The 26,849-nt window shown below is 43.2% G+C and overlaps 2 protein-coding genes across 2 annotated transcripts in view; one reads left to right on the top strand and one right to left on the bottom strand.

Annotated features, from left to right (window-relative positions):
* Positions 1–1,959: 1,959 nt before the first annotated feature.
* On the bottom strand, positions 1,960–8,353 carry LOC139765910 (alpha-L-fucosidase-like). The gene is made up of 9 exons (XM_071693862.1): positions 8,217–8,353; positions 5,877–6,032; positions 5,429–5,677; positions 4,737–4,900; positions 4,134–4,335; positions 3,801–3,941; positions 3,535–3,697; positions 2,697–2,844; positions 1,960–2,396 (listed from the first exon to the last, which is right to left on the bottom strand). Exons 1-9 carry the CDS (start codon positions 8,254–8,256, stop codon positions 2,247–2,249), a joined length of 1,413 nt encoding a protein of 470 aa, XP_071549963.1. The 5' UTR covers positions 8,257–8,353; the 3' UTR covers positions 1,960–2,246.
* Positions 8,354–11,818: 3,465 nt separating this feature from the next.
* The window catches only part of LOC139765794 (soluble guanylate cyclase 89Db-like), a 53,424-nt gene continuing 38,393 nt past the window's right edge, over positions 11,819–26,849 (top strand). The window contains exon 1 of the mRNA XM_071693587.1: positions 11,819–11,947. The gene's annotated coding sequence lies outside the window, so the exon portion shown is untranslated. The remainder of the gene's footprint in view (positions 11,948–26,849) is intronic.

Here is a 26,849-nt window from a genome sequence, read left to right as displayed (position 1 = left end):
AGGAAGCTTAACCATCACTCATTTTTCATTAATTCCAGGATGACTAAATTCGACTACAGATCGCCTACTAGTGAGTTTGTGTCATTTAGAGAAAACGGCTACGGTAAACAATAATGTTTTGAGCACCAAAGGAAAGACTATGTTATCTGTAAGTTCCATTAAAAACAACGAAAAACAAGTTGTGTTACCGGAAAGAATACTCCTTTGCACATTAGTGATTAAGAGAGATAATTTTACGATACATTTTTCATCACGAAATATTCTTCATGCAAACGCATCTATGTGTATGTGTACATAATAGTTATGTGGTCCTTTTCCATGTTAACGACTACATGATTACAGTATTTTATCAAAGTTATGTCAAGCATGTAGCTTCTTTATGGGATCTTTGAATGATGATGTGCAATGACGGTGATAACGGAATTTTCATGTTATATGTAATCTTTATTATAGAATTAAAAGTGGTATTTCATATTTGCCTTATTAACAAATACTATACTTCACGCACTTTTACAATATGCAGATGCAAAAAGATAATTTCTTCGTGCACTTATCTAATATTCAATACTACGCGCTGTGAAAGTTAGGGCATACATAAAACATTTTTAAACTGCAGAGGATATGCTATGTCATAGCAACGACAGTGGCGACATCCTATCATCGCTCTTCCTAACTATAACAGATACCAGCTGTCGCCTTTGAGGACACACAAACTTTTAATGTTTTTAATGTATATTCCTGGATCAAAACAGTCCCTACTTCATTTACTCTAAACCACCACATAAATAAGGAATCCAAAATATAGTGATAAAACTATAAATAGTAATGAATTGAAGTTAAAAGTCAGCTTTTTAAGTACAGATTGGTGGGGTTTTCATCTTATTTTTCCGTTTTGTAAGCTAACTGCAACTCTTTTATGTCCGATGCTAAATCCACTTTCGATTGTAGGTTACGAAAGGAGAATGGAATTTGCAACCCGACTGTCTTTAGTAAATGCTACATAGAACAGTCGTCCATAAATATAATGTCATCGAAGATCTGAATATATTTCTAAATGAATTTTGAAAATACAATCCGGAAAATATATTTGTTGGAATGCATATGATTCTAATTTTTTCCAAAGTTTGATAAATTATCGAAAATGGCTTTGCTATGTTTCCCTTATCTGCCCAACACCCTCGGTTCCCGTGCACCGTCACGATCGCAATAACAAAGCACCACCCACCCTTATCTGCCCAACACTCTCGGTCCCCGTGCACCGTCAAACGATAGCAACAACAAAGTACCATTCTCACTCCTACTTCCAACAACTCGTTATTCCATCATTTCCCTCCCACACAACAGGGTTCAAAGCTTCACCAACAACACAACAAAAAACCTTAGGCTTTAAAATACGCATCCTACCATGATGAAGTTCCACCAATGATCACGCACACAACCTCACGTCACTACGTCATACACTTAATTTTTCGTGTACTTCAAACATCACATGAACATATCAGGCCTCACCTGCCTATCGGCGAGAAAAGATATGCCGTCCCGCAGCTGACAACACAAATGATAACTTTTGAGGTTATTTACCCCGTCACTGAATCCACCAACACTAATGTTTTGATTGAGGGGTCGCAGGCATACCAACATAACCATCCCAGATGTACCAACCCAACTTGTACAGTAATAAAATCACACTAAAATAATATTATGTAACAAGACCTACATATATACACAAAGAAAGTTTATGCTCCTAGAATTATTGTGTACCTGAAGGTGTTCAAGATCATTCATTGGCAGTTCATAACGCCGTAAAGAACTTAGCGGCAAGACAACTGGCATTTAACTTTATAGCCCCTAAAGCCTCAATAACCAACCATTTGAAATGAACTATAGATGAATTTTAAATAATTGGTGTTAATCACTTTTATGAGGACTCATATGTAAAGGAAAACTGATATCAAAAAGTTATTAACATAGAAAATTCTATAATTCATTAATGCTTGTTACTGACACACTATTCATTCAACCAAGTTCACGGGAACGTATCACAAGAAATATTTGCCTTTGATTACGAGAACAAACATAATTTTGGTAAATATGAATTTTAAACGCACTGCAACTAATTCTGGCCTATAACAAAGGTGCAAATGATTATTAAATTCAACATACTTGTTTTCTACATGATATGTGCTACATTATGAATCGCATATCCATATATTGTCTTCAATGACCAGAGATATTAAACATGGCGTCTAAACTGGATCATTCCATGACATGACTGTTGGAGGAGTTGTTACAGCGGCTGGCTTGATTCCCGACATGACCAGTACCCACACCCACTGGCTCGTCACGTCCGACATCGGCGGGAACACCACCTGCATCCCCTTCTTCACAAACTTGAACTGAAATGAAAATACTCGACAATTAGTTACTGTACGTATGTGAGGACCTTATGTGGCCGTAGCATTGTAAATACGGAGCATAACAAAGGCCTAATAAAGGCATTCTATGTCCTCTGAGAAATGTAGCATGTTGGGTTTTATCCACAAAATTCAAGGATATATATTGGTAATTCTTCAGGTTTACTGCACATTCGAATTTCTCATACTATTCATTACCTACTGCTGCCCATTAAAATCTACTTCTTCAAAATCTGTCGTCAAATGAATTCTAAACTTGACTCTTATTAATGATCAACTTACCTGAAGGCCGTGAGGGATGTTATCACTGTGGTATCCCAGCATAGACAGGTGGGTTTGTGGGGTTGGGATGACCGAACCCAAGGTCAGAAGGTCCCCCTTTGGCCAGGACAACACGATGGCGTACACTCGGCCACCATTGCTGGTAAACCTGTGGGAAGTATGAGCGTAACAGAACAAGTTTCAAACGCCCGGTAAGTGCCCATTCCTTTTACCATATGCATCATAACCTGCTAGGCTGCCATCACATTATTCCATCATCTAAATTATGACAAGCTAGGCTGCTATCACATGAATCATTCATCACCTAAATCATGACAAGCTAGGCTGCCATAACATGAATCATCCATCACCTAAACTATGAGACATTTCATAAAATGGTTCAGTGTGTCATCATCTGTAACATACATCTCACCAAATGGTTTGTCACATGATTCATTGCCTGCCTTAGCAGAGGACTGACCATATCATTACATGCTCATCAAATAATTCATCAGTAAATTTATCACACGGATGACTACATTACTCCCTACCTAATGACTAAAAGAGTCTCCGTACGACAGTCCTCTGCAGTAAAAAAAAAAAAAAAAGTAATTTGTTTCATGAAAGTTGGCTAATCATACATTTCCTTCTCTGGTTCAGACTTACATGATATAACAATTAAGGGAGAATATGACTGCCGTCCTTTAGTATGAGGCAATGAACCTAGGCCTTTGACTCAATACCTAAAACAGGAGTGTTTTCCGTCTTCGACCACGTAACACTCCTCTCGTTCAATGTGGTATCATGAAATGACTGCTGCAAGAGGCAATATCCTGGCATGTCTCAGACTATGACTCACCATACTCCAGGGGTGACAGTGTCGTTCTGGTGCGCCCAGGGTTTCGAGTCGTATACGGCCTCGCCGTTGATATCCAGCCAGGAGCCGAGCTGTCGCAAGCGTTCCTCCATGATGGGTGGGATACGACCGTCGTGCGTTGGGCCCGCGTTGATCAGAATGTTGCCTACTCGGGAATGAACGAAATCAGACGATCAGTTCAATGTATCTATTATTCTAAACAGGGTGTATTAACCATTTTATTTTTATTTTTTTTTATGTGTACAAACCTCCGCAGCTAATGGTCTGGGCCAGCTGAGATATAACATTATGGATGGTGAGGTAATCGGTGAGCGGTGCGTTACGGCGGTAGCCCCAAGAGCGTCGGTCCAGAGTCATGCAGTTCTCCCACTTATGTGGCTGCAGCACGCCTACATGGATGACACTATGTTATGATTACGCGTCTGGTGGAATTCATATGCAAATACTGTTAGAAGGGGTAATTAGAGTATCATTTGCTAATTCAGAACTATGTGCAGATTAGTCAACAAAGTTTCTTTTGCTAAATGGCCACAAAATGTGCGAATGCATGAAAAGTACAAGTTATTAATGTATCATTATACCAGGGTTGTAGCGGTCTTGGCAGGTGTAGAAGGAGCCATGATGACAAGGGATGTCCCGACCCCACCTGTCGTTAACCACGACCGTGTCCTTGACCGGGGAGTCGTTGAACAGCCAGGCGAGGAACAGCGTAGAGTTCCAGTACCAGTCATTGGCATCCGCGGAACCATCTGACCACACTACTTCCGGCTGGTAGTTCTTCACCTGGGGATTTTGAAATTTGTTAAGCTGTACAGATCCTTGGGCATTTGTTTTTTAAATAGTAATATGAAATGTCTTAAGTAAACTATATAATTCTTGCTCTGTGAAGTCTCTAGCGCCAAAAAGAGAGTATCCGTCAACACATTTGCTTTGACGTTAAGTATTTTTCCATTAACAAGATGTTTTGGTTCAATCTTTGTCCTGGCTTATCTACCAAGCGGCTTTCAATGACCTAGTGATAGCAGTTATAAAGAATGAAGTCCCATTTACCTGTAAATTGTCTTAAACATCTATACAGACCAGTTCCTTCACGTTTTTGGGATACTGCTTTGGAAGAGGCCACAACCGTCTTATTCTGTGAAAAGCAGGGAGGAGGACTGAAGACTTAGCAGTTAGTTACCTACCAACTCATACAGCTCAGGCATGGTCTTGCTGACTACGAAGTCATTCGTGGTAAAGTTGTTGGCTTTGTCAGCTAGGAACAGGGGATTGAACCACTCAAACAAAGAGTGGTACAGGCCGAAGTGTATATGTGGAGTCTTGGATCTGACGGCCTTGGCTAAATCACCTGCAAAACAGAAGTGTTTGAGTTTCTTCAAGTCTTCATTACATTAAGATAAATGTGGGATATTTTAGCTGCATTTTGTAATGTTGCTTAATACGTGACAGCAAGATATTTTTTGAGCACTTGTCTTTTCTCTAGGTCTTATGTTATGATTCTAAAAGAAATACGGATTTCTGATCTTCACGTAATAGTAACCGGATTCCCCATGCATAAGTGGTTATTTGTCCTTTGTCAAGTAGTTTGATGCAATGTATTCAAATATTCAAAATTTGCGGCATAAACTTGTTTTGCAGTTTATAAGTAATAAATCTGGTGAAATTCGAAGCCTTAGCTCCTTGTGTTCTGCATAGAGGATACATCTACAGGTATAAGGGGTTTTTCTACATGGCTTACTGTATGTTGTACGTAGCAATTACCATCACTAACCGGATCAAAGACAGAATGCAAGGAATGACAAATTGTTAACGTATTTAGCAACATTCTACAGAAATGTAAAACCGCACATTCTTCGTACGATACTGGATGACTGACCCAGCAAATCCCTCTTGGGCCCGACGTCCATGCTGTTCCAGTTCCAGGAGAAGTGAGAGGGCCAGTTCGTGAAGCCTTCATGGTGTTTGCTGGTGAGGACGACATAGCGAGCTCCCGAGGCATCGAAAATACTTGCCCATTCCTCGGGGTTGTAGAACTCGGCCGTGAACTGCGCTGCAAAGTCTTGGTAGGTGAAGTTCGGAGGATAGTTCATCTTCATGAACTCCACGTAATCAAAGTACTGTTTACCTAGCCAAAGAGCACGAGTGAAATAACTAGTAAATCATTGTATCCCTTGTGAAGGTTTGCAAAGAATCTCAAATCCTGTGAGGGTTGCATTTTCGTACTTGAATGGTTGAGCCAGATTCTCTTTTTCTTAACTTAAAAACTTAATTATTACATATGAATTACAGCAACAGATTAATGGCACACGTAAATGAATTCATACCTTGCCAGTACTCCCAGAACCACTCCGAGCCATAGGAGGGAACGGAGAACACTCCCCAGTGGAGGAAGATGCCAATTTTGGCGCCGTCGTACCACTCGGGCAGTGGGCGCGTGTCCAGCGAAGACCACGTAGGTTCGTACCGTGCCCATGCCACCCCTGAAAGTAAGAAATCAAACTGAGACCTCCGTAGCACTTCGTCAAGAATTTGCATGGATGTGTCATGTGAGCAGTTACGTCACTACAAGTCAGCCACTGTTAGGACTGTTCTGTTCCAAAAACTCTTGCTGCCGAACAGAACCTTACAGCGAAACGCTGAAGAGAGATGATGTATAATTCCATAAAACTCACAGTGAAGATCATATATTTGTCTTATTTGTAGTGTTCTGTTTTTGTATGATACACACATAAAGCATGCACACACTCAAGACCCAACTGCCAGTACAGTTGGGTTGATCGATGATCAACAAAGATTTTACGCATTTAATCACACTGATTCACTTATCAAATCCTGTTAAAATCCTGACCCTATCACCCACTTAAGATGTCAACAACCTTCTGGTGCGAAGGACGTAAATCTTTCAAAAGTCGTTAATTAATTGATTTTATCTCGCAGATAAGTGAAAGGTGAATGTACCAGAATCTTAACTTTAAACATTGTCTGATAAACCTTGTGGACCAACTAGTGGAAGTGTTCGAGAGCTCACAGATTAGATATCTAAAACTTGTACATTATCGCTTGGGCTGGAGTGGATAGATAATCTCGCCGGCTGCGCCCGCTAATAACCTGAGTGATCGAAGGATCAACAAGAGCTTTGTTCTGAATATTTCCCAGTCAGGGGGAGAAGTCATTTCTAACAACGTATTGTTCTTCTTACACGAATTTTCAAAAGTGTATGGCAAGCGACGTAGATGAGAAATGCATTAGCTGGCACCGGACTTTTCCCTCTTAAATCAAATAGTAACGTAAATTTCAACGTTGTTCGCAGTCTTATGCTCGAATGTAGTTACTGTCAACGAAGTTTTAGGAAGAAAGGACGAGCGGTGGTGCAACGCGGGATCGTGTGCACTCAGCTGGAGACTTGGCTTCCGGTGTCACATGGAATACAACATGCCGTACGTTACGGCATTCCCCCTACACGGATTTTAGCACCTTCTGGCAACATTGGAATTCTGAAATAGCTTAACGTAGTTCCCGCTAACCTAACTCAATCTAACATAAACTAACCTACCTCAATCCACACTAACCTACCATAAACAGGTGTATCTTTAATGGTAATCCTCCCTCATCAGCCGTCGAAATTACTGGGTACAGTTTTGAACATTATAGGTGATGCAAGGTTTTGGCATATGCCCTCCTTTGTAGATTGACAACAGCTCGTCTACCAAAACGCTGCAGTAATGTTACGAATCTCTGAGGGGTGCCGAACTCCCAGTGACACCCACATTTCTTCCGGGAATGGGATCCGGGAATAGAGAGTATATTTTGCACAGGAGCTGTAATAAACCGGAAAGGATAACTTGACGTGACACCGAGCCTGCCTGCCGGTGGGCCGCCGCGCCGCCCCGAGCAACACATCAACAAACCTAGCCGCTTATTACCCATGCCCTCGACGCCAACCATGACAGTGTCTGTTAGTCACTATTTATCATCTTTAACATTGTCTAACTGACAACATTTTTCACTCTTCCTCAAATGAATCTATCTAAAATATATCAAGTAAACAGTGCCGAACACGCATTGTTTCTGTATGTATGCGTTTGTAATTATGTATATGTTATATTTATGTACGTTGATTCAAGGATTCTTTTATCAATCCATTACACTCGTGAGGCCAATCTTTACCCTCAAAATGTTATTACATGGACTTCAGAATTTTCTAGTACATGTACCTGATCTTCGTGTATCTCACTGCAAACAACTACTCTAATACTGTCAAAAAGCTGAATTCACCGTTTCCTTACTCACTCAATTTGCTGTCTTATCTTTTTTTCTTTGCGGCGTTCAAAGTGGAATTTCAGGAAATGGTCAATATACATCGCTATTTTCTCCACTTATCTGGTCACGGTCATCTTGAAGCAAGTCTTTTCTGATGTATTTCTGACAAAGTTTACAAATCATTTCAGCAGACATTGGTGCTGCTTATCCTCATACCAAACTACGTTTAAGAAACAAATTTAAGTGATACACTTAATGTTTTCTTTGGTCTTTATCTCTCACACGAGCTACATGTTCAAAGAGCCAAACGATTTGTCTTTAAAACATAAGATACAAAAATATGCAGTCAGTGCGATTTTTAAACGCTGAAATGTTGACAGAACTAACCCTAGAGGACTACTGACCCAGGATGCAGAGGAGGAACAGGTGTGCGTTGCAGGACATGCTGGCTACGACTGAGCGCGCTTCCCTGACATTGATTCGCTCGCCTCTTTAACCGTGGCTCGCACTCAGCTCGTCGTTACTCGCTGGACGTTTTCCACACCACCAAGTCTCTCTCTCTCTCTCTCTCTCTCTCTCTCTCTCTCTCTCTCTCTCTCTCTCTCTCTCTCTCTCTCTCTCTCTCATGCCACGCGAGGTATACTGTGATTTCGATATCTATTTCACACCACTGAGGGCACTATTGTGGAATGGCTTACCAGGGCGGCGGAGGCTGTTGTTCTCTTTTTTGCTGCTAATTTAAACAATGTCATTGCACTGTTGACCAGATAAGCTGAGTTTAATCTCCATTTTATCATCGTTTTAGAAGAGAAAAATGCGTGAGATGCTTGTTAAAACTTTGGCTGTGATCAAAGTCTGTTTGCCTTCTGTGAATATTTGTTCCCGCTGAGTTGTGTGGTACATGACTTTGTATGATATTCCATTTGCACTTGTCTATATTATGTTATAGTAATGTTGGACCTTATTTCTAACTGCAATGAACCATGCCACTTTGTTCTGTGTGTGTGTGTGTGTGTGTGTGTGTGTGTGTGTGTGTAGGGGGATCCCATCGTAGGGCTCAGCCTCTTGGACTTTCTTATATCATCACACAACTATATAAATTTCTGTATCTTACTCGCATTCGCAGCTTTGCCTTTCAGTTTATTCTATTAATCGACAACACGTATTAGAAGAATTGCTAAATTTATTTTTTAAAGAAGATTTTCGGTCAATTTAATTTCATATCCTCTGGTTGTGCTTTTCCTGCATCTTCCGTCATCAAACTGGTTTAAAACCTTACGGGTTGTGATCAGATCACCAGTTTCTCTTCTCTCTTTCTTGGTGGCACCATCTTTGTCGTCTTCCTCTAGATTGCCCCCTAATCTACCACTCGAGTTCCACATCAGAGGAGTAAAACAGACAAACTGTTTTTTGGCATCTATTCGAACAAGTTTTCAAGAACATGGAAGAGGACATATTCAGCGAGTTGTTCATAGCACACAACGTAGAATATACTATTCAATGGCTAACCAGACGTAAGTCAAATACAAAGACAGCCAGACGTGTTATAGGACCTCCAATTAAGCCTGTCATAGAAAATAATAAACAAAATGTTTTCTAAGGTCTATGATGACAAAACATATTCACAAAACTTACAGGATTTATCGCCTTAAATTTGGCTAAACTTCACATTAAGTAGAAACATCCCTGATGACACGTGTTGGGCGAGTGATGGAAAACAAAAGGATAAAATGTATTTTATAAGTATGCCGATGGTGTTGCTTATCGTAAAGCATCATAAGTATATGCGATTTTCCTAAGTTTCCCTCATACTGGTAGATAATCACACGTTTTCTTTAATACATTTCCATTTTCCCTTAGTGTACCCAATAATTGTAATTACCAGCGCGTTTTCTTTCTGTCATTAGTGTTCATTATATAAACGGCGTTTTCTTTCAAATATTCTGATGGTACAGTAACGCCACCGGTAACTTCACCAAGAGATCATAACCTAATCACATAGAAAATTCACAAGTATAACTTGTCAACGATGGATGGATCACTTAAGTCCTTACTCAGCTAATTACTACAAAGGGATCAGGGTTGATCGACAACGTGTGATCACCTCATGGGGGTCATGCCATTCTATCATGTTGAGAACGAGCGATTAAAACTTCATGGTACAACATTCATCCCTTGGGCACGACGGCACGACCCTTGAGTACGACCCTTGCGTACGACCCTTGAGCACAGCGGTACGATTTATATTATTCATAAATGTGAAGAACCCCTGCGAGCATATCTTGGACTGAATGCAAGATTAGCCTACCTCGAACGTACGAACAGCCGTGGTATGTATGTGAGAATATTGACGTGACCTCGAGGCCGAAGGAGAGGGGATGGTGTGGGGGAAGAGACGAGAATAGACAAAGATGACGAAGAAGCACACGGAGAAGGAAGAAAGAAAAGATGAAGCAAAAATCACTGACCAGGCTCTTTAACGAGTTTGGTCTATAAAATACTGGAAGAGATAACCAGAAGTTTTATATATATATGGGGGGGGGGGGGGACTGGAAATCCTCCCCTCTCTTTTTTTATTTTTAATTTTCCCAAAGAAGGAACAGAGAAGGGGGGCCAGGTGAGGATATTCCCTTAAAGGCCCAGTCCCCTGTTCTTAACGCTACCTTGCTAACGCGGGAAATGGCGAATAGTATGGTAAAAAATATATATGGTTCTATTAAAAGGATTAACAGACATTCCCATTTTGCTGTCGCCCGTTGACTTTAGGTAGGCTGTAGATACTCGTGGGAGTTTTATCCCTCCTGTTGATAATGGACAAACCAGATATACACTTCCCCTAACAAAATTAATCCCACACACTGCAACATTATTCACATGGTTGTTTTAAAACTTTGGCTGTGATCTGTTTGCCTTCTGTGAATATTTGAGCTCGCTAAGTTGTATTGTCCATGATTTTGTATAACATTCCATTTGTATTTGTCTATATTATGCATCTATATAAACGAATATCACAGGATGTGTATACACTTCTTTCTGAACAATGTTTTACCTTGGAGACTTGTAAAGTTTATGACAACTGCGTGTTGTAAACAGTTCACTTATTATATATAATTGTTGTACCATTATCGTAAACAATTAACTTGCTATGTAAAATGTTGAATAATTCATTCAGTGCCGTCCAATCCTTGTCAACATGATTCACAACGATGGTTCAATAACTAACGCCTAGTACATGAACCTTTTGTCTACATGCTCTATCCTAAGATCCTCTTCTGGGCCACAGCTCACAGAACGCGTTAAAGCATCAATGAAAAAAGGTTTCACATATCTGGTAATGTTATCAGCTTCATGCCAGCCGATCTATAGGACCCTAACCTTGAGACACCCTCAACATCTATATGTACTAAGTGTCTGTGAAGAACAGTAAGTGAACGTAATTCGACGTCACTCATTTCATATTTAATGAAGGTAATTTCTCACCTTGCCACAAGGACTGGCAGTGCATGACAAAGGCTCTGTCATCGATCAGTCGGTGTAAAGTGCGTTTGCATGTCAAGTCTGAAGCGCTAACAAACAATTACCTCATCAACTATACGGCTTGTTGTATACATTTTGGTCGATTGTCCTCGACGGCAATAGAGGCGAAGCCAATAAAGGGTCTATGGACATTACCGGAGTTCTATTAGACAGGAGCGCGGGGTATCTCTATAATCATGATTGATATAATTCACTATAGACGAAGACATAGTTCTCCACTTACTGTAAATGATCCAACATGGCTTGTTTATCTCTACTTCAGTTCGTCAGCTGTCATTTCATCTTTCTCACTTCATTCTTTCCATTATCTAATGTCCATATTCGTCTCGATATATATTTTTTCTTTTTTTCTTTAATGCAAGTCCTACTATTCTTCTTATCCTGAATCTTCTCCTCGCTCATTTCGTTTTCTCTCTCGCTCCTGCATCGGCTCTCCTCTTCCCTGTGTGGCAGTGAGTTGTGGGTGGCAGGGTGGAGAGCCTTCAGTGCAGCAACATCCTGCAGGGAGAGCGGATGTGCTCCTGCCTCCCGCTGCCGCCGTGTCCCGGCTCACCGCTCGTCTGCCTCCCTCTCTCGTCCCTAACACAGCCGCCGCCACGTGAGTTTGTGACCCTCTCAGTACCTACCTTTTTCGTGTGGTCAGCCCGCTGCTGTCTCAGTCATCAGAGTATTTCGTGAGGTGCTCCATTCCGCCACTGATGTTATTTTCAGTGGTAATCATTTTGACGTTTCTTTATTTGGGTTACATTTGCAAGACGCACGGTACGTGGGCGACTGACGCGGTGTCGGCTCGGGGTTACACTGCGACAGCGATGGAACGGGTCGGTACTAAGTGCTCTCCTTCCGACGACCTCAAGGGTTGTTTTTACCCACGAGGATCGGAGACGACGACCTATTCGTCCACTTATAACATCACTGACCTGAAACGACTTGGCTTTAATTCTTTCTTATTTCTTTCTTCTTTTTTTTTTTTATATTTAAGATGAGGAAAGAACGGCAGTGGTTGGGGATCTTTGACCCACTCTCGACGCCGGGAGAGTGCTCCTAACACCACCTGGCCACGCATAGCCTAACGCTCACTCATCCCCACTGTGGCATGGGTTCCTGTTACTGGCCATCCCTCAAGCGCTGAAAGGGGTTGAGTTGCAGCTGACTTTCTGGGTAGGACCTGTGAGTCGTGTGTAGGGTCGCACATCGGCCTCACGGTACCATGACAGGAACCTCCACACCGCTAAATTATACTCCGAGACTCAAGTTTCGGAGACTGGATGTCTTTGTTGACGTTAATGAGGAATGCACATATGTTCATCTATTTTCTATTCCTATGAACTACAGTGTAGGACATCTCTTGTGCCCAACACCCAACACGTTACATTCCTTCCCAACCTATAACCACCATGTTTCATCCCTTCCTAACCTACAACCAGCATGTGACGTCCCTTCCCAACCTACAACCAGCATGTTACATTCCTTCCCAACCTACAACCATCATTACGTCCCTTCCCGACCTACAACCAGCATATTGCATCCCTCCACAACTTACAACCAGCATGTTACATTACTTCCCAACCGACAACAAGCATGTTACATCCCTTCCCAACCTACAACCAGCTTGTGACGTCCCTTCCCAGCCTACAACCAGCATGTGACGTCCCTTCCCAACCTACAACCAGCATGTGACGTCCCTTCCCAACCTACAACCAGCTTGTGACGTCCCTTCCCAGCCTACAACCAGCTTGTGACGTCCCTTCCTAACCTACAACCAGCATGTGACGTCCCTTCCCAACCTACAACCAGCTTGTGACGTCCCTTCCCAGCCTACAACCAGCTTGTGACATCCCTTCCCAACCTACAACCAGCATGTGACGTCCCTTCCCAACCTACAACCAGCATGTGACGTCCCTTCTCAACCTACAACCAGCATGTGACGTCCCTTCCCAACCTACAACCAGCATGTTACGGCTCTTCACAACCTACAACCTACATATCTCCTTAACCATAACGTAGCCCCAAACATGTAACCCTAACCTCTCTATAACTACCTCCCTTCCCTCTGGCGTCCATGATAACCTCATGTGTCTTCGAGTTCCTCGACCTCTAATGACCCCGGGTCCCTAATTGGCATCCTCATGTCCTACCAACGCCAGGTGTCCTCCCAGGTGTGTCCTTGCCACATGTGTTCATACGTCAAATCTCAGGGAATTTCCTTACATGATGATGTGAGAATAGTTTGTTACTTGTTGTTGTTGTATTGTTGTTGTTGTTGTTCGTCTTTACTTGCTGTTACTGTAGCTGCTCTTGTTGTTCTTACTCATTGTTTACTTGTTCTTGCTGGTTGTTGAATTGTTTTCCTTCACGGTTGTTTACGTGTTGCTCGCCCTGGTTGTTTTTATCATATTGGTTACCTGTTGTTCTTGCTGACATTCTACTTGTCTCCTTGATTGTTATTTACTTGTTCTTGCTCGATGTATGATAAGATGTTGTTTCTGTATCTGTTGACTGTTTACTCGTGGCTTACTTTTTGGGTTAGTCTGGATTTGTCGGGAAAGACTGTACTTGTTTCTGAGATGGTCTAGTGTTGTTAGGAAGGTCTGGAGGTGTTGTAGGGATGATCTAGTGTTGTTAGAAAGGTCTTAGGGTGCTGTAGGGATGGTCTAGTGTTGTTGGCAGGAATAGTATTGCAAACTAGTGGTCTAATGCCGTTGGCAGGTGTATTGTTGCGAACCACAAGTGTATTCTGCTTGTAGGTGGGCGAACTACTAGTGTAAGGTTGTTGGCAGGTGTAAGATATGCACGGGTCGACTCACTCTGAATTCATCCATTATACCGTGCAATTTTGTTGATAATTCTTTAAAGCCTAATGAGGCGCAAACAGTGTGAAGAATACGGCCATCAATTACACTCGACTTTATGCGTCAAATGCTCAACGGAAAAAGAAAAATAATCATATCAAAACACAATAATGAATGAGTGCTTAAACACTCTTGCTGATTTGTGTCAGTGTAATTCGCGAAGTCCTTAAAGTGAACGGGTCTTATGATTAGGTTTCTATAACTGAATGGGTCTAAGGTTAAAGTCCTTAAAGTGAAGAGCTGCAGGTTAAAGACCCTAAAGTGTAGGGGTGACAGGTTAAAGACCCTAAAGTGAAGGGGTATCAGGTTGAAGCCCCAAAGTAAAGAAATCTCAGGTTAAAGTCCCAATAGTGAAGGGGGTCTCAGATCAAAGACCCTAAAGTGAAGGGGTCTGACGTTGAAGTTCCTATAGTGAAGGGGGTTTCAGATTAAGATTTTTAAAGAGGAGGTCCCAGATCAAAGGTGGGTCTCAGGTTCACGCATAAATTTCTGAGAGAATTTTGCAAAACCCTAAACTGTTGAAGATAAAAGATACGTTTTCCTCCCAAACTGAAGCTTCTAATTAAGTTTCCCGTGAAAGAAAACAGGAAAAGAAAACATCGGGTATGAATAGGTGTTAAGATGGCAGGGGTGTCCCTCTCCAGGCAGAATGGATAGACGTTAATGGACCGGATCCATGCCTGCGGGAGTGGATAGGAGGACAGAATCTCGCAGCCAAATTCTCTTTAAAGATTTGAGTTTTGATGACGTTTGGTGATCGAATCTTGGTAGTAGCTTTGAGTTTTTCTCTGTCTGTCTGTCTGTGTCTGTCTGTTTTGTTCTCTCTCTCTCTCTCTCTCTCTCTCTCTCTCTCTCTCTCTCTCTCTCTCTCTCTCTCTCTCTCTCTCTCTCTCTCACCTCTTGGCAGCCCTGTCCTTGCTAATATCTAAGCACTCACGTTTGAAACATTGCTACTGGGCCTCTCGCCTGTGTATATGCAACATGAAACGTGGATAATAGTGTTCATATGATCAAAGAATATCCCTGAGGACAAGGGAGAAAGAAAGATGAAAGACCACGTATCCCGCGAGAGTCTCTGGGGATAAGAGAGTGGATCAAGCGAGGAAGTCTGGAAATCTCCCCTCCTATAATATTGCATTTCAAAAGAAGGAACAGAGGAAGCTGCCAAGTGAAGAGTGATTTTTTTCCCTTAGATGTATGTTCCTGGTGCTACCTCGCTAAGGCAGGGAATAGAGAAGATCTATGGAAGACAAGAATGAATGAGGGTTTGACCTGATATACTTCGGGCTCTACCAAGCACCTCTGTATTGATGCGTGTGAGAGACGCCAAAATCACATCCTCAAAAAATTTGTCTCCATTCAACAAAGGGGGACATTCACCCCCTTAACTCTCTAGAACCTTTTCTTTAATAATTTTGTAAATATTTCCAGTAATTGTGTGTGTTTGCTATCACCTGTTTGTGCTGCACGGGGCGGGAGTTCTACACTCGTGAGGACCCGTCTCTTGAACCCTTTTTACAGTCACACAACTTTTTAAACACCTGTCTGCTGTCCACATTTACAATTCTGTCATTCAGTTTATCCCATTCATCCATCACTCTTGTACTGTGACAGAAATTCTTGATATTTTTTCTGACAAGTTCCTTGCCTGATTTCATGTTATGGTGTTCGTTCTATCCTTGCAATGTTTGAGGAACTTTACTTTTGACGCTATAAAATACACACACGCACACATACATACATGCAGAAGCTGGTGACGGAGTTTGGTAAAGTGTGTGGAAGAAGAAAGTTAAGAGTAAATGTGAATAAGAGCAAGGTTATTAGGTACAGTAGGGTTGAGGGTCAAGTCAATTGGGAGGTGAGTTTGAATGGAGAAAAACTGGAGGAAGTGAAGTGTTTTAGATATCTGGGAGTGGATCTGTCAGCGGATGGAACCATGGAAGCGGAAGTGGATCATAGGGTGGGGGAGGGGGCGAAAATTTTGGGAGCCTTGAAAAATGTGTGGAAGTCGAGAACATTATCTCGGAAAGCAAAAATGGGTATGTTTGAAGGAATAGTGGTTCCAACAATGTTGTATGGTTGCGAGGCGTGGGCTATGGATAGAGTTGTGCGCAGGAGGATGGATGTGCTGGAAATGAGATGTTTGAGGACAATGTGTGGTGTGAGGTGGTTTGATCGAGTAAGTAACGTAAGGGTAAGAGAGATGTGTGGAAATAAAAAGAGCGTGGTTGAGAGAGCAGAAGAGGGTGTTTTGAAATGGTTTGGGCACATGGAGAGAATGAGTGAGGAAAGATTGACCAAGAGGATATATGTGTCGGAGGTGGAGGGAACGAGGAGAAGAGGGAGACCAAATTGGAGGTGGAAAGATGGAGTGAAAAAGATTTTGTGTGATCGGGGCCTGAACATGCAGGAGGGTGAAAGGAGGGCAAGGAATAGAGTGAATTGGAGCGATGTGGTATACAGGGGTTGACGTGCTGTCAGTGGATTGAATCAAGGCATGTGAAGCGTCTGGGGTAAACCATGGAAAGCTGTGTAGGTATGTATATTTGCGTGTGTGGACGTGTGTATGTACATGTGTATGGGGGGGGGGGGGTTTGGGCCATTTCTTTCGTCTGTTTCCTTGCGCTACCTCGCAAACGCGGGAGACAGCGACAAAGTATAAAAAAAAAAAAAAAAAAAAAAAAAAAAAAAAAAAAAAATATATATATATATATATATATATATATATATATATATATATATACAGTGTATGTGCATGTCGCTGGGATTCCGCAGTCTCAAGCACATGCGCACTATTTCCGTTGGGCAGAAGAGCAGTAAAAGAGATTTGATCTCTTGCGGCTCGCAGTGTGGAACCCATTTCCCTTTTCTGATATCGGGATATCAGAGGCAACATTCATTAGACAGGATTTACACCAGGATTTCCGATGTGGGGAAGGGCATTATGTAGGATTCGCAAAAATGAAGATTTACTCATGCCAAACGCCGGGAGGAAAAAAGAAGGTGGTTCACGGGAACCCTGACCTAGAACTTAGAGGAAGCTTTTTCTCGTTTTCTTTCGTGTACACAAATTACTTGTCGTCTGCTGTGGTACCATGTGAGGAAGTGGGGCGCTTGCTAGTCTCAGTCGTAAGCTGGAGAGGTCTGCCTTTCTCAACCTGTGCGTGGTAATGATAGTGGACGCCTGAATGTTTTGGGCAAGGTGGAAATGCATGATTGCACGTGAGTCGAGATGGAGATGCATGACTGCGTAAGACGGGGTTTGGAGATGCATGATGTGTTGTGATCCGGGAATGAGTGAGGGTACGCGCGTTTTAGCGGTGACGTATGGTCTTCGATGCATAGCTGCACCCACGTCGAAGGAGGGACGCTTGACTGTATGCGTGTATTGGTAGCTCTCTAGCTATATGTAATGGAGGGAGAGGGATTCAGAGTTCAAAGCTTGAGCTGGACAACTACAGAGGAGCAGGAACACAGGAAAAAACGACTAGCAAATATTCCAATCCAGGAAGAACGAAGTTAAAGCGTACTGTGTTGGCTACTGGATGAACGAAGGTTAAGGCGGGATACTCCTTACAAAGGCGCTTTGTCCTCACACGTGTAAAGTTACTTGTTAGTTCCAAGTGAAGTGAATGTGTTCGGACAACCCGACTCCTCATTAGCACAAGATCAGACTAGTTATTAACCGAATCTCCTGGTGAGTGGAGAGAGTAAATGATCTCCGTTTATCTGCAATGAGATGTGTCTTTTGTTCTTCGAGTCTTAAGCTGACCAGGAGAATAAGAGTGTCAGGTTCTGGCATGCCAAATGACCTTCATGGGCAGGAAGTTTGACGTTCACAGTCGTCTATAGCAACGTGCATACCTCAGGTCAGAACACCCACTCTGCCCGTTAAGGACTGCATGTGGGAGTGTTGCTGTAAGCACTCTGGCTATCGCTGCGCTACCGTAAATGTCACAGACATCGACCCACGAGTCATGCACAGCTTCGTCATAACGTTTGTTTGAATAATGGAAGATTCCGTGCATCAAGGACCAAATTTAGATACCTGCTTGAGTGACTAGTTTGTGAAACACTATGGCAAAAGTATCGACGAGAAGGATTACTGCTTTTTTGACCTTTTATAAACTGATATATTTCAATCGTTAAAAATCTAAGGTTGATTGATTTGCTATCCTTAAAAGATACATGAGACGACAGAGAGGAAATATACGTATAGTTCAACAGGTGTCGGGACATAGGGTTGGATGGTTGAACATACAGTGGCGTTGCAACTGTGCCTCACCCATGCTACACAGCTGGTGCTTCGCCTATACCTCATACCTTGCCATATCCCTGGTACCACACCCATACCACATCCCCTGTACCACAGTAGTTCCGTTTATTAATCTAGCGACGATGGGGGTTGTGTGTCAGCATTCCCAGCTCACGAGCTGGGGGTTTCACTGACAACACGACCTTCTCAGCAGCAGCAGCAGCTACTGTGACTACACCATCATCTCAACAACAGAGGCTATTAAAAACGTTCCCCCTCCCAATAACCGAGGGCACTGTGAGAACGTTGCCTCTCGCTGGAGCTGGGGTTTCCGGGAGAGACAAGTGGCGGGAGGAAATTCCCTTGATTTTCTCAGGTTTCAGAGTGGAAGAGCACAGGAGAAGGTGAAAGAAAATGGGCACTGTTATTGTTGGCGGCGGACGTGCGGGGGATAGTGTAGGAGAGTCATCTGTGGGCGGGTAATATTGACGGAGGAGCCACGACTCACCCAAACCTGCCAGGGGAGGAAAATCTTTCGTGGAACTGTTTTATGGAAGGACTGAGGCAGAGGGGCGAGAAAGAGCTATGTGGGAGGATGGCAAGTCAGCAGGGGGGTGGTAATTAGATCAGTATAGGATGGCAAAGGGAGAAGAACAAATATGAGAGTGAAGGGGATGGAATTATAAATGGAACAGGAGGTAAGAAAAAAGACCAGTAGAGAGCCTGAGGATAGTGAAGCGGGATAGATCCATCTGAATCAACAGTGAAGTTCTGTTATCATGTGAAGCAACGCACCAGTACTGTCTCGATGTTGATGGCTGCAAAAACGAATCCCTTTCTCCCTCTGGAAAACCTTTTTGCTGCGGCCTATGATGTACTTACATTCCAAGGAAATTCCATCTTCAAACACATAGCTCTGCACACATTTTGCTCTCAGACACACGACTTATTGATCCTTTCCATCTGGAAACAAGTTACAGATTGTTTCAATTTCAAACAGGGGAACTTAGGAGTCATTTCACTTTTATAGCTCGTAATTCAGAGATGATTTATTTCATTCTGTCACATAACTCAGAGATTATTCCGTTCCCAAATACATGCGACAGAAAACCTCTCTCTCTTAATCTCACGTCCGTAAGTCAAACGCTATTCCAGTCTCGAGCCTATGAGTCCAAGAGCATTCTAGAGTCTCGAACCCATGAGTTCTGGATCATTCCAGCCTCGTATCCAAGTTCTTCCTTCCACTTTCGAACCCATGAGTCCAAGATCTTTCCAGACTTAAAAATTATGATTCCAAGATCATTCCAGCTTCTTCGAACGTGAGATATAAAGCTGTAATTTGCCTTGATTGGCTGGCCCTGGATCACAGGACGTTAGCGAAGGAAAGACCGATTGCAGGGAATAACTTTCGTCTGATTGCAACAACACGTCGAGACGACAGCCAGACACGTCGCGAGGCATCGACGTCCACCATCTGTTTCCTCCTCATTCTTCACCCTCTCCATTAGCCTTATCCCCTTAGCCCTTACCCTTACCTGGCCTCCCTGAGGACGAAGATGGCGGGGATTCGTGCGAAGATAGTGATGAAGGTGGACAAGGTAAGAGTGATGATGGTGATGATGATAATGATGATGATGAAGATAGGAAACAAAGCGGCGACAGAAAGTAAAACGTCTACATTTGGAAGTGACTTTGACTGAATGACAGACCTGAGTTTACTGATGGTAAATGAATTCTGATGTGTGGAATGATTAACCAATCGCAGTGTCTGAAAGAATATACAGAACACAAGTTTAGGGACAAGGTTGACGGCAAATACTTTTCCCTTCACGTCCACAGCTAAAACATTATCTGCGCCTCCTTAGTTACAGATAAAGTTGAGGAGCATTTTTACAAAAGTTCATAATACTTGCATTCCTACTTGTACCACACTAATCTCTATATCTCTCTCGCTCGCAACTACAAACAATCTCAGAATAACTCCAAAAGGCTGCTGCTGTTTGCTTTCTTCTCTAGTGTATTTTTGTGGTGCATTTTGTAGTTTTTGTGTGAGAAGAGTAATTGGAATTCAAGCTTGGGGGATAGTGATAGTGATGATGAGGGTTGAGTGGATAGTGATAGTGATGATGAGGGTTGAGTGGATAGTGATGATGAGAGTTGGGAGGATAGTGGCAGAGATAATGAGGGTTGGGCGGATACTGATAGTGATGATGAGGGTTGAGAGGATGGTGATACTGATGATGGGAGTTAGGAGGACAGAGACAGTGATGATAATGAAAGTCAGGGGGACTGACACGGAGGGTAAGAATCAAGGGTGCAGTGACAGTGATGGTGAGAGTTATGAGGACAGTGAAGGTGGAAAAATTTCGCAAGACAGTGACGGAGGATGCCATTTCATCCAAGTCAGCTTACCTCAGATCTGATATCATCATGTTGTTATCTTTCACACCGGATGGAAGATAACGGTGATTGCGATAACACTATGATCACTGTTATCTTGGTCCTCACCAGCCTCACAGACACTAACCAGATCTCTCTTTGGAGTTATCGCTAAATCTAAACCGCTGCTACCTCAGGACATGAGGGTACATGAGGAAGAGGATGGTCAATAAGTGAGGGAGATAGATAAAGAGGGAGGTGCTCCTGGACATGAGGGAGGGGATCGACCTGTGGGAGGGGGCTGGACATATATATATGAGGGAGGGGACGAACATGAGAGGTGGCTGGAAATGTAGAAAATGTACATGAGGGAGGAGGCTGGACATGAGGAATGGTGATTAGACATGAGAGAGGAGACTTGACATGAGGTTCGGATAGGACATGAGTAAGGGCCTGGACATGAAGGAGGGGGGGGGGGGAGTTGAACATGAAGCAGGGAGGCTGGGCATGAGGGACAGAGAAGGTAAGTATGAGGGAATGAGGCTGACATGAGGGGAAGGGGACTGGACATGATGTTGGCACAAGACAGGCGTCGTAAGGGGTGGACTAGACGTGAGGTAGGGGAGCTGAACGTGAGGGAGGGGAGCTGAACATGAGGTAGGGACAAGACATGAGTGTGAGGGAGGGTAGGCCAGGTGAGGAGGAGGGTCTGGCAGCAGAACACAGCGGTCGGCTCCTGACCTTGAAACTCATTACCCTCAATCTGTGATGCTACCCCCTCCCCCCCTCCACCCCCCTACCCCATGCCACCCTCCCTTCCTCCCTCCCAAGGCCCGTCCTCCCATTCACTACGGTCAGCGTTGCTATTTCAGCCTCGACCTCTCTCGCTGGAAACTACTTCTTTCCTCCACCTGCTGGGGTGATGTACAGCGCATACACCCCTAAGGGCGGTCTCGCTCGTGTACTCATCTCTGTGGAATGGGTCCAAAAGTAGTAAAACTGGAGTGAGTAAGATAGCCATGAATCGCGCGCGCGTGTGTGTGTGTGTGTGTGTTTGTGTGTGTGTGTGTGTGTTTGTGTGTGTGTGTGTGTGTGTGTGTGTGTGTGTGTGTGTGTGTGTGTGTGTGTGTGTGTGTGTGTGTGTGTGTGTGTGTGTGTGTTGTGTGTCCCAGAAGGTTTCTAATTGGAAATGCAAATACATATCAGGGTTTCCTAAGAAATTTAAACCTCTTCGTTTTCCTTGAGCCGTTAATTAGAGCTTTTTGAGCGCAGTGATGCAGAAAGCCTGATGAATTATGAAGGAGGCCATATAACTTTGGGGAGCCCAAATTGGACGCGTATTAAGGTTGAAGTTAATGACGTGGAAGTGACGTCAAAGCCTGAGGCTATGACGTATGGAGCTCTTCCGATGACGCAGAGGCTTGAATTGGTGACGTCAGTTGGCCTCTATTGATGATGAGAGGACCTTGACGTGATGACGTAGGAAGGATATTCTGATGAGGCAAAAGGCTGATGACCTTGTTGATGACGTAGAACCTCGGCATGATAATGGTTTGAGACAGACATGCTGATGACGTAAAATCTAAGGCGATGACGTGTTAAGTACGCAATGATGACGTGGACGATCATTATTGGTGATGTACTCTACCTCAGCTGATGACGATGAAAGACGTAATTGATGACGTAAAAGCAACAAGTGCTGACCAAAAAGCAACAGTGTAATGACGCAGAGGCACGCTGTAACGACGCAAAGGTACAAGTACTGACGTAATAGCAACAACGTAAATGACGCAAAGGTACAGGTGATGACGCAAAAGCTACAAATGCTGACGCGAAAGCGACAATATGATAACACAAAGATGTAAACGATGACGCACATGATACAAGTGATTACGCCGCTACAAGGTACAGGTGATGACGCCAAAGTTACAAGTAAAGTACGCCAAAGCGACGAGGTATTAATCCATTGGTTACGAGTGATGATGCAGAAGCTACAACTTGTGGTGCTGGGGTAGGGCTTGTGGTGGAGGGAGGCAACTGGTGGTGTTGGAGGAGGTCTTGTGGTGGAGGGAGGCAACTAGTGGCGGTGCTGGAGAAGGTCTTGTGGTAGAGGGAGCAGGGCAATTGGTGGCACGACCTCCTACGGCTGTGATATCACTGATATCTTGATAGGTTCTGATGCTCTTCACTTCCCGCAGGATCATCTAGATCCTGGCTATTCCGATGCTCTGTGGAAAGTTACTACCGTATGTTAGACCGTCACTCCGTCTACCTCTTCGCACACTAAACATCTACACTGGAGACGGGGAAAGGAAAATAATAATGAGGTTGTTTCATTCTGAAAGTTCTCTAGGGTGAGGCCAACATGGCGAGGCGAAGGGTCTAAATTCCTTTATCAACTTTTAAACTTGAGTTCATTTTTCTCCTCGTAAAGTTGCCATGAAGGCAATTTCAATCTTGCGGTCCAAGGTGGCAGAAGCCTTGGGAGAACTGACAGGTAATCACCTCCCCTGCAGAGCCACTCGGTTCAAACTTTTATCAAAAACTGGTATACAATGAGGAGGACCAGGGGAGGGGCGGGGGGAAAAAGAATAAGGCACTTCCTGAGAAAAATGGTTAATTACGGGTTGGCGAAAGACTTAAACCAGTTCGCACCAGCTCTCTCTCTCTCTCTCTCTCTCTCTCTCTCTCTCTCTCTCTCTCTCTCTCTCTCTCTCTCTCTCTCTCTCTCTCTCGTGAGCAGATGGTACCATCCTATATTTTCCCGTCTCGACAGATGGTGCGGAGATGAATTCTCTCCACCACTGAAGCCGTGACAAGAAGGAAGTGTCAGTTGCAGAGCTCAGGGCAGTAGATTGCGTCGCCTTATTACCTCTTGGTGAAGAAGACCTTCCACATGGGTTCACACGAGTCGACTGGTAAGGTTTGAGGCTCCTTAAAGAGAGATAAGAAAAATCCTTTTCTTTTTCGTACCTTGATCATATTCTTACGATCCGGGGAAAAAAAAACTGAGTCCAGAGAAGAGAAGTTTATGGACACATAATTATCTCCTGATGATGAGCGAGGTAAACCATCATACTCTAAAGGCTATCTACAAGTAAATTGATGTTTGTGTAAACTAAATGAAAATAAATGATACGAGACGAGTTAACTAAAACTGAATAGTTATCTTTGGCCACAGACTTATTTACTCATTAGTATGTAAGCCAAACTACCATGTGATAAAAAAGAGGACCATATCGACTGACGAAAAATGTCTAATTTCAAGTAAAAGATGAGATATACTCTTGATAAAAAATATACATTCCTTAAGGGGTCCGATGAATTTCGAAATGATCAGTATGACTCATGTAAGGTTGGTTGGCGTAAATGTGAAATTCCTTATGATAATCATGGTATCCTTACTTTATTGTCACTTCCTTCGAAATGTGAAATCAATGTAACATTCATTATGGGACATGACAGGAAATGTCGCTGGCAATCAATATATCATGAGAGCAGGGATGCCAATGTGAGGTCAGACTAACGGGAATTTCTCAAAATCCTTCACCCGTGGTGTCATATTGTTTCACACAAAAAGTGGCAAGATACTTTTTTTTTTTTTTCTTACCGCGCGTACAGTAGATGATGCTCGGAAACCTACGTCTTCCAGACGAATGAAAGATAACCCAAGTGACTTTCATGAACCAGTGACTCCATCCCTCTGAGCGCTGACCACAGCTACCCTCCAGTTCCTTTCTTCCGCCAGGGAACATCGAATTAAGAACAGTTATCCCTGGGGGATGATATGAACGCAAAAGGAACCGTATGGCCCGTGGCACATCAACGGTAAAAGCTCTCCTGGCACATGTTGCATGCTGAAGGCTTTCTCTCTCCTTCAAGGGAGGTTCTTTATGACTGACATAAAAGGCGCAATAATGACATCAGTCCCCCCCTTATACACAGATCCGTCCCAAGGCGTAGTACTAGGATAGAAAATGGAATCGATGATATCTCTCAATGGCCATGGGCATATGTAAGCAGGGTAGAAAACGGAATCAATGATATCCCTCAGTGAGTATGAGGAAGATCGCGTTCCGCTGGTGTCCCAACCCTGAGTTGACACACAGTACAGCCCCATGCTTACGAAAGTGGGAGTGTCAAGAAGGAAGCATGAGATAGCTCAGATTTTTGGAGGCAGGCAGTAAACAAAGCAAACACACTATAGGGAGCTCCACTTCTTGGAGGCAGGACTATAAACAAAGTTTACACAGTTTAACCCCGATTAGAAAACGGAACAATAACTAAAGCCAACACACCATTTTCCACTTTAAAAAAAAACCTAAAATGAATACTTCTCGACGGAGGTTGAGAACAGTGTTGTCTGAAAGATAGATAAAAAGAAGATATCTTCACAATGGCTCATAAAAGATGTTTTCTCTCTCAGCCAACTGGCTTTCCCGTCTTTGCGATGTGGAGTTAAAGTGGACGCAACAATATACCGCCAAAAGAATTCGCAAACCTGTTTCTACCCGAAGGAATTGACGAGAAGAAAACATTCTTTTTTTCGGAAGGAAAATGTGGCGGGGGTCAATTTGTAGCTTCAGTTTAAATTCGATATGGAGGCAATCAACTCAGGAAGACATCCCCAACGGGTGGGAATGAACAGATTCATCAACTAAAACAAATAAGGTGGTTTAAGGATACTTTCTTGATGTATATATATGCATGTATCTTGATGTATATATATACATGGATCTTTCATGCTTGATCGCCGTTCCCAGCGTTCGCGAGGTAGCGCCAGGAACGGACGAAGAAAGGCCACTTCTGCTGCTCCGGATAGTTGAGATTACAAATTGTTTTTCATGGAAGCCACAAACCTTTCTTCCACTGACCACTCTGTGTGTGTGTGTGTGTGTGTGTGTGTGGGTGTGTGTGTGTGTGTGTGTGTGTGTGTTTATCTGTGGTTCATGTGGGTCACGGATGATGTGTAAGTTGAAGGAAGAAGAGCCGTACGACAAATCTCTGGGGGCTACCTGGAGACAGGAGGCAATAAGACAGCTGAGCAGGTTGTTCATCTTGGCTGCATGGAGGGAGGAAAGGGGAGGGGGGTGGCAACCAGGGAACTGGGTCACGGATAAAAATTGGAAACATTTGCGCCTTGAACGGAGCAGCGAAATCGAAGATACCAGAGATATCAGTCTGGACGACGTGGTGGTTCATATGGAAGGGAGTGGGTGGTGACAACGGAGATCGAACTGATGAAGAAGGGGGGGGGGGGGAACTAAGGAAATGGAATCGCCAGGACTTTCGATAACTGACGAAGATCTAGAGGAAATGGAGTGGAGCAGGAGAGAGAAGAGGGAGATAATTCATACAATGTGACCACAGTTCATACCATGTTAATACACCGCTGTATACACTTAAGGTCACTGGTCAACTCATCTCCAATGCAATAATTCTTCACATAATTTTTTCAAGCTAACAGTTACATTCAACAGCTTCAACCAATAAAAGCGCTCCGTAATGGATGTCATAAATCCTAACACTCGCTTTGCCGCAGTCGGCTTTCATAACCCAACAAAATATAACCGTAATGGATAGTTTAATAACAAACGACCCTCATTTAACAGCACTTGGCAGATATGACTGGATTAAACATACAACATATTAGCCGTCACTGAGATCCCTCAGCAGAGGTGTCTGGGTTAGAACATATATCGTATCATAATAAGCGTCGTGCCAGAGAGAGCAGGGTTGAAAATATTTCATGACATTATCTTTTCGCCGGGATTGTGTGGCCAAACACCAGGCCAAGTCATCACTGGTTATATTATGTGCATATAATGCTGCACAGTTCTGATCGTGTGGGCTTACGACACAGTATACTTCCAATTATTTTTTTTTCATACATATTTGTCATTTCCCGCGTCAGCGAGGTAGCGTCAAGAACAGATGACTAAGCCTAAGAGAGGAAAAGTCCTCACTTGGGCCCCTTCTCTATTCCTTTTTTCTTTTAAGAGTAAAATATGAGG

This window comes from Panulirus ornatus, chromosome 56 (assembly GCF_036320965.1).
Source record: "Panulirus ornatus isolate Po-2019 chromosome 56, ASM3632096v1, whole genome shotgun sequence".
Lineage (NCBI taxonomy): Eukaryota > Metazoa > Arthropoda > Malacostraca > Decapoda > Palinuridae > Panulirus > Panulirus ornatus.
The sequence above is the reverse complement of the archived record's forward strand: the minus strand, read 5'-3'. Positions and strand labels throughout refer to the sequence as shown.

Coding starts and splice junctions, on each gene's coding strand:
- LOC139765910 (XM_071693862.1), bottom strand. CDS start 8,256: ATGTCCTGCAACGCACACCTGTTCCTCCTCTGCATCCTGG. Junction 4,901..5,428: donor GCCCAAGAGGGATTTGCTGG/GTCAGTCATCCA, acceptor TCTGTTTTGCAG/GTGATTTAGCCAAGGCCGTC. Junction 3,942..4,133: donor CCAAGACCGCTACAACCCTG/GTATAATGATAC, acceptor TCATCCATGTAG/GCGTGCTGCAGCCACATAAG.